The 10,773-nt window shown below is 44.4% G+C and overlaps 1 protein-coding gene across 2 annotated transcripts; it reads left to right on the top strand.

Annotated features, from left to right (window-relative positions):
• The first annotated feature begins 582 nt into the window (after window positions 1-582).
• Window positions 583-9,587, top strand: LOC124661854 (putative ABC transporter C family member 15). 2 transcript variants are annotated; one of them, XM_047199740.1, is made up of 11 exons: window positions 583-714; window positions 1,453-2,581; window positions 2,672-4,119; window positions 4,314-4,400; window positions 4,591-5,175; window positions 5,262-5,426; window positions 5,500-5,794; window positions 7,897-8,417; window positions 8,602-8,665; window positions 8,750-8,989; window positions 9,115-9,587. In XM_047199740.1, exons 2-11 carry the CDS (start codon window positions 1,729-1,731, stop codon window positions 9,219-9,221), a joined length of 4,365 nt encoding a protein of 1,454 aa, XP_047055696.1. In that variant the 5' UTR covers window positions 583-714; window positions 1,453-1,728; the 3' UTR covers window positions 9,222-9,587. The 2 variants fall into 2 exon arrangements, with proteins under 2 accessions (XP_047055696.1, XP_047055697.1); XM_047199741.1 differs by lacking the exon at window positions 583-714 and having other exon boundaries at window positions 1,271-2,581.
• Window positions 9,588-10,773: the final 1,186 nt, after the last annotated feature.

The raw sequence follows: 10,773 nt of genomic DNA on the forward strand, positions 1-10,773 counted from the left end.
AAGGTTTGACGAACTCGCCTACTGTACATGACATAACTCGCCTACCCTTTGATACAATAACAGGAGGTCTCGCTAGGGGCATAGGACGTGCGGGGACAATTTAGTCGTCTGTTTTGCGTCGCCAATGCCCTAAAATCAGACAGTATTGACGAAGAGTGTCGCACCGGCTGTTGCTGTTCACGAAACAGGACAGACAGAGACAGATCCATGGCCAAGTACTCCTATAGCTAGCTAGCCCTATATATGTGCATGTGATTTCGGTGGTGCCAGCCCCCAATCCGGACGTGACATGTCATCAAGTACTCCCGGCGTGCATGCACGGCCAGCGCACGGGGACGGCAGCCCGGCACGCGTCCGGTACGTGCCGCCGGCGTCCTGGCACGCGGTGGCTCCGATCAAGGAATATTTCCAACAGGTAAGGAAAGAGGTATAAACAGTGGCCATCACAGTCGAATCAAACGTCCGCAATGCGGATACGATTCATAATCTCAGCGGATTGTGTTCGAATCAACGTTGCTGCTATATATACATGGCATATTGGTATCACCTTTCCGCGGAAATAAAAAAAGACACATAGAAGATCGATAAAAAAAGGGTAGAAACTCGTCTTACACATATACACGGATTCACCGTCTTCTTCCTCCGACGATCGACGGGCGGCAGCAGGGGAGCAGCCGAGCAGGCACTCACCAGACCATACCAGGCGATCGAATCGTAAGTTTCGGGACGCCAACTGAGTCACTCACATGTATGAGTATGATAGCACGCGTGCGTCGATAGGCCCCTCATCCATGGTGCCATGGTGGTTACATACACGCACAGGGACGGCAGCAGGTAGGTACTAGTCCTCCAGTGCATGCACGCCTCGCGTCTGAACAGCAGGCAGTTGGCGGCATGCGCCGCCACCGAGATGCCCATCGAGATCGATCGGCCGGTGGTCGACCCCAGATTTGATCTCTCCTCTCCGTGGCCAATTTGGATCGGATGTCCTTCACTCCTGTCGTATTTCCTGTCTGCGTGATCGGTGGCATTGGACCTTTCTCCAAATTCTCCCTCGTGCCCTTTTACATTGTTTATCGCCTTATCGGGTCATCTTCCTGCAAAAAAACAGATAGGGCATGTTAGCTGACACGGATGTTAATTCTGTTTTCTAAATAATTGATACTAGGACATTTAGGTGCTGGACATATGTGTTGAGCGAGATATGTAGGAACAATTAGATGCCAAAGCGCTAGCTTTTTTTTGTTCTACTTGCACTCATGGACTCGTGGGCATCGCTACCAGCTCTGGTAGGCACATGTTTTGCTATCCCCGGACACAGGATGCCGACCTATGTCATGTTCATCACCCCAAAAGAGTCCAAACTAGACGCTAGCAAACTCAACATCCATGATGCATCCTGCAAAACCCTTGTATCTGTCCTCTGATTCGTTTCATCTTCATTCTTCGCAGGCTCCTCTCCTTAAGGTCGGCAGTAACACAGGACACCAGCACTTGAAAAAGACCACCACAAAGCTCAATTGCAGATCTGGTTAACAGAGTAGGCCCCAAAAACCCCAGAGCCTTTGAGGCCATGTGCTCGCAGGCTCTCCTTTTGGTCTGCTCCCGTCCCTCTCGCAATTTACCTCTTAGCCTTTTTTAGCCCAACTTTGTCTCTCTGCGCTCCACTCCGTCCTCCTTCAATGTAACAGGGCAATCCGCTGCCATCTTCGTCTTCTGTACAGCTCGATGCCACCATCTGATGATTTCCCGCAACTGATGGAGCAACTGCCAGCATTGGATTATGTCCGCGGAGCTGCTCTCGCTGTGCTGCTAGTTTGGATACTTGCAGAGTTCGTGAAACGGAGGAAGAGAAACCAAGGAGCAGGAAGGCATGGCGCCGTGGCCTCGGTGCAGCGAAGAGGGCTACCAGCCCATATGGTTGCATTCTGCAATGCTTCCATCACGCTGTCACATGTCGGGTTCTCGGTTCTCGGGGTCTGGAAGAAGGAAGCTCTCTCTCTTGGCTTGGTATTTGAATCTGCCTCATGGCTTCTGGCCACTCTACTCTTGCTCTACTGCAAGCATGAAGGTGCAGGAGGAGGAGTATCACTCTGGCCAGCTGTTCTTGTTTCTTGGTGGTTCTTCAGCTTCTTTTTGGAATCGCTTCTCATCTCACTGCATTTGCTTCACCTCTTCGACTTTGCAACCGTTGTCGATTTTGCTTCTCTTCCCTTCTGCACCATCATCTGCCTGGTTGTTGTAGCTATGAGGCTATCCAAAGCAAACCAGAAAGAAGAGCTGGACCAGCAACCGCTGCTGCTGAGGGAAGACAGTGATGACAGCAGCAGGGATAGGTTCTCTAGCTCCGGGTGGTGGAGTCAGCTCACATTCCGGTGGCTGAATCCAGTCTTCAAGAAGGGGCACAAGATGAGGCTCGAGCTTGAGCACATCCCGTATGTGCCTCAGTCCGAGACGGCAGAGCAGTCGTATGCCTTGCTTCAAGAGACAATTCACAAGCAGAAACCTGAGCCAATGCCACTGCGGAAAGCCATTATCTGTGCTGTCTGGACACCTCTGGTCGGCAATGCAGTCTTTGCAGGTTAGTGAACAGTTCTTTTTTTTTTATCTCTGCAGAAATAGAGCTAGTGTTTTATCCTCATGATAAACAGTGTTTGTCTTTCATTCCCAGGGCTCAACACTGTTTCTTCTTACATGGGACCATTCCTGATCACCTACTTAGTGGAGCTACTGTCTGACAAGAACACGGACAAGGGCCATGGCCGTGGCTACATGCTTGCATGCCTGTTCTTTGCCTCCAAGACAGTGGAGTCACTTTCACAGCGACAGTGGTACTTCGGCGCACGCAGAATCGGGTTCCAGGTCCGTGCTGCACTGATGGTGTCCATCTACAAGAAGTCCCTGCTCATGAAGAACTCGAGCACAGTCGCAGGGAAAGTCGTTAACTTCCTTGACGTTGATGTCGAGAAGGTTGGTGAGTTCTTCTGGTACATCCATGGGATCTGGTTGCTGCCTTTGCAAATTTTCTTGGCACTTGCAATCCTGTACCGTAGTCTTGGTGCAATGGCCTCTCTGTCTGCAGTCCTCGTAACAGTGTTGGTGATGGTGAGCAACACACCACTGGCGAATTTGCAGCAGAACCTCAATGTGAAGATAATGGAGGCCAAGGACTCACGCATCAAGGCTATGGCCGAGGCTATGAAGAGCATGAGGATCTTGAAGCTTCATGCATGGGAGTCAGCCTACTTGGACAAGCTCCTGAAGCTCAGGGATGTGGAAAGAGGGTGGCTCAGGAGGTATCTCTACACTTGCGCAGCAATAGCATTCCTATTCTGGGCCTCGCCAACATTGGTTTCGGTCGTTACCTTTGGTGTCTGCATTCTTGTGGAGATACCACTGTCAGCTGGAACAGTACTGTCAGCCCTTGCTACGTTCAGAATTCTCCAAGACCCGATCTATAACCTCCCGGAGCTCGTCTCAATGGTCTCACAAACCAAGGTGTCCCTAGATAGAATAGAAGAATTCATCAAAGAAGACCACCAAGGGAAGCCAAGTTCGTATGGCAGCATAACTGGAACAAAGGACTTGCCAATGGCTGGCGAAATGGAAATTGAACCAGGAGAGTACAGTTGGGAAGCTGACAATAGCTCGAAGAAAACAAAGATTACACTCAAGATAGACAGCAAGCTGAGCATCAGGAAGGGTCTCAAGGTTGCAGTGTGCGGGCCAGTTGGTTCAGGCAAATCAAGCCTCCTTTACAGCATCATGGGAGAGATTCCAAGGGTTAGTGGTGCAGAGGCAACCGTTGTTGGTTCAATGGCATATGTCCCACAGAGCGCATGGATTCAAACTGGGACAATTCAGGACAATGTGCTCTTTGGGAAGGCTATGGACAGAAGGTTATACCAAGAGGTGCTACAAGGATGTGCTTTGGATAGAGATTTGGAGTTATGGGCCCATGGAGATCTGACTGTAGTAGGGGAAAGGGGTGTGAACCTAAGTGGAGGCCAGAAACAAAGGATTCAGCTTGCCAGGGCATTGTACAGCGATTCTGATGTTTACTTCTTGGATGATCCCTTCAGTGCTGTGGATGCTCACACCAGCGCACATCTCTTCAAGGTACATACATGAGTAATCTGCAACACTTTGGCTTAAAATGAGCTTCAAAGACAATGCAGTCCAATTTACCAACAATAAAGTATTTAAGTATTTTGTTTCATTAGTAAGAGCAAATGACCTAATTTCTATTCTTGACATGATCAGTGCCAAGTTATTCGCAAAAAATGAATCAATAGATCAATTTGTATTTGCAGGAATGCTTGCTGAGACTAATGTCCTCCAAGACAGTCATGTATGTTACTCATCAGCTAGAGTTCTTGCGAGATTCGGATATTGTTCTGGTAAGATGTCAACCCAGTTCCCAGATGCAAATTTTACTGTGATAAACATAAGCTGTACATTTTTAGATTAGATTCAAACATAATAGGTAAACCGTTGCAAATATCTTAAATAAAGCATACACAGTTACTACTGTCATCAGTGCATGACAATATCCAATTCTAACATCTGGTTGCAAATGATTACTTGAAGGTCATGAAAGATGGGAGGATTGTTCAGTCTGGAAAATATGATGATCTGATAGCAGACAAAGATGGAGAACTCTCAATGCAAATGGCTGCACACAACCAGTCCCTAAGTCAGGTCAACCCAGCAAAAGCACACGGCTTGACTAAAAGCAAAAAACGGAAGAAGCAGATGGAGCTCACAGAAATTGAATCAGATTGCCATGTCATAGGGAGGGAATGTGAGGAAGAACGTGAATCTGGAAGAGTCAAATGGGATGTTTACCGGAAGTTTGTCACCGCTGCATATGGTGGAGGTCTTATTCCTGTGATTCTTCTATGCCAAATATTTTTCCAGGGATTACAGATATGTAGCAACTACTGGATTGCATGGGCAGCAGAGAGAGACGATCAAGTAAGCAAGAAGAAGATGATTGGTATCTTTGTGCTGTTGTCTGCAGGAAGCTCGGCATTTATATTGGGAAGAGCTGTCTTCCTTTCAACAATTGCCATTGAGACTGCCCAGCAGCTCTTCTTAGGCATGACCAGAAATATTTTTCGGGCACCAATGAGTTTCTTTGATTCCACTCCGTCAAGTCGGATACTCAATAGGGTGAGCTAACAACCTTACTTCTCCATAAGTATACCAACTGCACTTCATGTTTTCAGTTCTCGCAGCTTACATTGTCTATCTTGCAGGCTTCAACAGATCAAGCCACAGTTGACACAGATATTCCCTACAGGCTAGCAGGGCTGATATTTGCAATAATTCAGCTCATCAGTATTATTTTCATCATGTCTCAAATTGCATGGCCTATCTTCCTGCTATTCATAATAATAATTTCAATCTCCGTTTGGTATCAGGTACAGCTTCACTTTTCTTGATCTGCTTCTCTCGGTTCAAAAAATGCACACTACTAACTTGTACTTAATGTAGAGCTATTACATCAGTTCGGCGAGGGAGCTAGCAAGGATGGTTGGCATTAGGAAAGCTCCCGTCCTCCACCATTTTTCAGAGACTGTATCAGGAGCTGCAACTATTAGATGCTTCAATCAGGGAGAGAAGTTCTTCACAAAGACCCTTGCGCTAATTGATGACTATACCCGCATCACTTTCCATAATTCAGCAACAGTTGAATGGCTATGCATACGTATCAACTTCCTCTTCAACCTTGTGTTCTTTGTGATGCTAGTCATACTTGTCTCCTTGCCCCGGGATACAATTGATCCAAGTAAGTTTTGTTGAAAAGAATATATTACTGGCACCTAAAAGCTCGAATTTATAAAAGGGGGGGGGGGGTAGGATTTGCAGTTACAAAAATAGCACTCCGCCAGTTCAAAATTATATGAAGTTTTGTCCTAAGTCAAACTTTTTAAAATTTGACCAAGTCTATAGAATAATGTATACAATACCAAATTAGTTTCACTAATTCATAAGATATATTTTCGTACTACCTATACTAGTACTAGCACATTGCCCGTGCTTCGCTACGGCAACACTAATATCAACATCCTAAAGCAACCATTGAAAGTGAATTGGGTTGCGGGATGCGCAGTGGAGGCCGCTCGTCGGGACTGGCCCGACATAGGTTCGCAACAAGCGTGGGTTGCATGAGAGCTGGTTTGGCCGGGGGGCGATGGGCACCAGGTAGCTAGGTAAGTGGTACAACACATAGCATTTGGTGGTGGATGGATATAGTTGAGTATTTATAGATACACAAGGTCTTTGCCATTTATGAGCCAGTCCAGAAGCCTAACCCTAATATCTTGAAACATAAGTACAAGTCATGACCTCTTTGGTTTCTTAATATATCATATTAGTAAAATGAAAACTGTACTTTGGTGGAGGGAATAGATAAGTTCAGTACTTTGTATTTACGAAATAACATGAAAATCATATGCAAGAGAAACAACTTTTTAGGAAATGAAATCGACAACATCAACTTGCAGACTTGCAATACAGTATTATTTATGCCTGCATATCCATACAGTGTCTGATCCGAACAAATTAACACAACCACTTGAATTCATCACCTCGTATTGCCGTATGTTTTTTTTACTCCCTCCGGTTCATATTAATTGACTCTAATATGGATGTATCTAGACACATTTTAGTTTTAGATACATCCATATTGAAGTCAATTAATATGAATCGGAGGGAGTACCATATTTTGTTGCAAGTAATAGAACCACAACAGATATTCTCCAGCTGGTACGTGTTATGAGCTGCATCCCATAACCACGGCACAGTACCCTGACGAGCAATGGAAAAATTGTGTGTAGAATGCATAGTACAGCAATAATTATGAACAATGGGAACTGAGTTCTAGCTCAGTGGCAAGGCAAGCGAGTGCGCAGCCAGCCCACCCGGGTTCGAATCCCCATCTCGCGGTAATTTCGCAGGGAGGGGCGAACTTTAAACCGGATTATCATCCTAGCGTCCATCCGCTGGGAGAGTCTCATCCTACCTAACAACGTATAGCCAAGGGAGGGATCATTCCCCCGTTGGTCAACGAATAATTATGAACAATGGAACATTTCTGTGAACAAGAAGGCCAGCAAATTTCGAAGGGTCATAGGATTGGATGCGGCGGTCAGAATTACATCCGGAAAATTCAATTGTTATGAACGCATCAAAGTGCCAAGCCAATAATAAACAGATCACTATATAGCCGCCCCTGCCAAGATCGATCCATCAACTCATTGGCTCCTCTATTTCTGTTCGAAGGGGAAAGAGGTTTCCGGGGATGTGGACGGGCCATGGGGTCATGTATTTTCCCTTTTGTTCGCCGGCGTAGCTCGTCGGATTTGGAGAGCACACGCTGCCGGCCGCAAGCCAGGGGCGGCGCCTCCTGCAGCGGCGTACGGCATACTGGGGGGTCGGGGAGTTTGTGACCGGTTTATTTTCCCGGACTCCGGTCGGACGAGGAGATGTGGATTTTTTTTGGTCGTGCGGGATGGGAGCACGTACGGTTTTTCTTTAGACTGGCTCGGCTGGGACGAGAAGATGGAGATTTTTTCTCGTGCTGAAGGACGGAGGATGTACTGGACCGATCCCAATTTGCGGCGGACGTCGCGCGACGTACCACCGTCGTTTTCGCATTTAATAGTAAAGATTTGATGTTGTAGGTATTAGCACATTTTTAGATCGACTTGGTCAAATATAGAGAAATTTGACTTAGGACAAAGCTAGACCTTGAAATAATTTGTAATGGATGGAAAAGTATGTCTTACATGGTTTAAAACTTTGGATTCAAAATGCGTTTTTCTGTACAGTTTTAATAAACTACCACATTTCTTTAAACAATATCTTCTTCTGTTTTCTCTTCCATAGGTCTTGCAGGGCTGGCAGCTACCTATGGACTTAACCTTAATGTGTTGCAAGCATGGGTCATATGGAACCTGTGCCATGTTGAGAACAAGATGATCTCTGTAGAAAGGATTTTGCAGTTCTCAACCATACCGAGTGAGCCTCCATTAGTGATTGAGAACTGTAGACCAAGAGAAACATGGCCATGGTGTGGAACAATTCAGATCGAGGCTCTCCAAATTCAGTACAGCCCTGAAATGCCCATGGTACTCAAAGGCATAAGCTGCACATTTCCTGGAGAAAAGAAAATTGGGGTGGTTGGGCGGACAGGGAGTGGGAAGTCTACTCTCATCCAGGCTTTGTTTCGGGTTGTCGAACCATTTGCAGGAAGGATACTCATAGATGGAGTGGATATATCACTTCTTGGAGTGCATGATTTGCGGCGTAGATTGAGTATTATACCACAAGAACCGACTTTATTCCAAGGGACTGTCAGAGCAAACCTGGATCCTCTACAAGAACATCTGGACACTGAAATATGGGAGGTAAACAATCTATAGATTCTGGCAAAAATGCTCTTTTAAATGAGAATGCCTATAGTGTCTATATGATCCAAAATACCCGTTGCAACCCAGTTCCAGCACTAACATTATACATTTTCTTGAATCAGCACTCACAGGCAGTTTCATAGTTTATCAAGTCTAACTTTTCAAAATCTTCATCTCTCAGGTTGTGCGTAAGTGCCGCCTTGAGGAAATCGTCAGAGAAGACAATAGGTTATTAGATGCACCAGGTAAATTGAAGCTATGATTCTCACATTCCATCCAAATTCATTTCTCAAGATTGCCCAGTTAAATGGTAGTAATTTATGAAACAGTTGTTGAAGATGGAGGAAACTGGAGTGTGGGGCAAAGGCAACTTGTTTGCTTGGCGAGGGTATTGCTAATGAGAAAGAAAATACTTGTTTTGGATGAAGCCACAGCATCAGTTGATACTGCAACTGATAATATCATCCAAAAGACTATAAGGCAAGAAACAGACAATTGCACAGTTATTACAATTGCACATAGAATTCCCACCGTGATTGACAGCGACCTTGTTCTTGTACTTGGTGAAGGTAAGGAGCAGTAACAGAATTCTTAAGATTTTCTTTTCCGGACATATTTTGATTGTTTAGTTGTCAGTCCCAACAAACTGTATTATATGACAAGGTTATCTTTTCTTACCAAATTCCTCCTGTAGGTAAGATACTAGAGTTTGATTCACCAGAAAATCTCCTTAGGGATGAAACCTCAGCGTTCTCAAAGCTGGTGATGGAGTTCGTGGGAAGGTCAGAGCGCAGACATTAATCAGAGCTAATCTAGAAGCATTAAGCAACTATCAACCTACCTGACCTCGTTTAGACCTGTATATATACATATAATCTCTGACGGAGTATAAAGAAGGCTTACTTCACTGGACGATTGGATAAAAGCGGGTGCAAGGAATCAAGGGAATTTTGTTTAGTGGTGAATAATCAAGATTAGATCAGTGGCACATGAAGCTCTTGTAGAAATCTAATTTATCTCTCTGTTTTAGCCTTTTTCCTAGGGGACAGTTGCAGTCTTGCACATGGTGTTTGTTCATATCATGTTGCCAATGCAAGTGGTGCTAGATATATGCATCTTCTTTTGATCTTTTCTACCAACCACTGAATCGAAACAGATAGTCATCCATCTGTAGTTCTTTCTCGTCCTGTTTATTTCTACAGAGACATTATACGTTTAGTTTTTGACTTTTTTCGACCGGCAAAGTACCTCAGACCCTCAGGCCCTGACCCATTCTACTGAAAATGAAGCAGGTATCAAGTATTGCAATTTCTAGAAAACAGAGGCAAAACAAGAGCAGACCATATAATCGACAGAATGCAACTTGCAGAAATAGTAAAAGCATATCAGCACCAGTGAGTAATCCGATGTTGCCGTGAGGAAGTACAGACAAGGGGCGAGTCCTTACCTTCTGGGGCAAAAGAACGAACAGTTGGCGGGCACGGCTGAACCACCGCGAGGCAAAACAGCGATGGACCGGCAGGCGATAGCTTCGCGCACGATCGCTGGTTCCCCAGTCGCCGCCGGTCACCCCAGTCGCGCAAATACGCGGGCGCTGTGGTTGCGTCGCAGCACCTCGCAAGCCCTGGTCGGTGCGCATTGTCGCCTTCGCAGTTGGTCCTTTTGGTATCCCAAGATGAAATGTACTACCGTTACATAGATACATGTAATCGGAAGAGGCCTTTTTGCCTTATAAAAGCATTTGCATCCATTATACAAAATAATTGAAAAACAATTTTAAAAATATTAAAAAATTCTGACATAAAATTTATGGGGTGCATTGTCACATTTTATGTTCGTATATAAGTTTTCGTGAAAAAATAATATTTTACTACCTCTATCCCAAGGCTTACGGCCTATTTTTTTCAGAAAGTCAAACTATGTCAAATTTGACCAATTTTTTATCAAAAATTATTAAAATGTAAAATACAAAATTAATATTATTAGATAGATAATAAAATATATTTTCATGCGCTATCTTCAAAATATCATATTTATTGATAGACTATTCTGAAAATTTGATTAAACTTTACTTGCTTTGACTTTTCCAAAAAAATATAAGCCTTAAATCTTGGGATGGAGGTAGTATGTGATATGAGCAAAAAAGACAAAAAAATATCATGTACGTAGTCGTGTTATAACATCAAAATTTATCTTTTTTACAGGAGATTCAGAAGAAGAAAAAAAAATTATGAAAGCTTCTGTACGAACATAAAAAAATGTCTAGATGTACTTCGGAACTTTTTAACACTTCAAAATGTATTTTCAATTTTTCACACAACAGATTCATATATTCCTATAAATCAAAGTGAAT

The sequence above is a fragment of the Lolium rigidum genome, chromosome 6 (genome assembly GCF_022539505.1).
Source record: "Lolium rigidum isolate FL_2022 chromosome 6, APGP_CSIRO_Lrig_0.1, whole genome shotgun sequence".
Classification (NCBI taxonomy): domain Eukaryota; kingdom Viridiplantae; phylum Streptophyta; class Magnoliopsida; order Poales; family Poaceae; genus Lolium; species Lolium rigidum.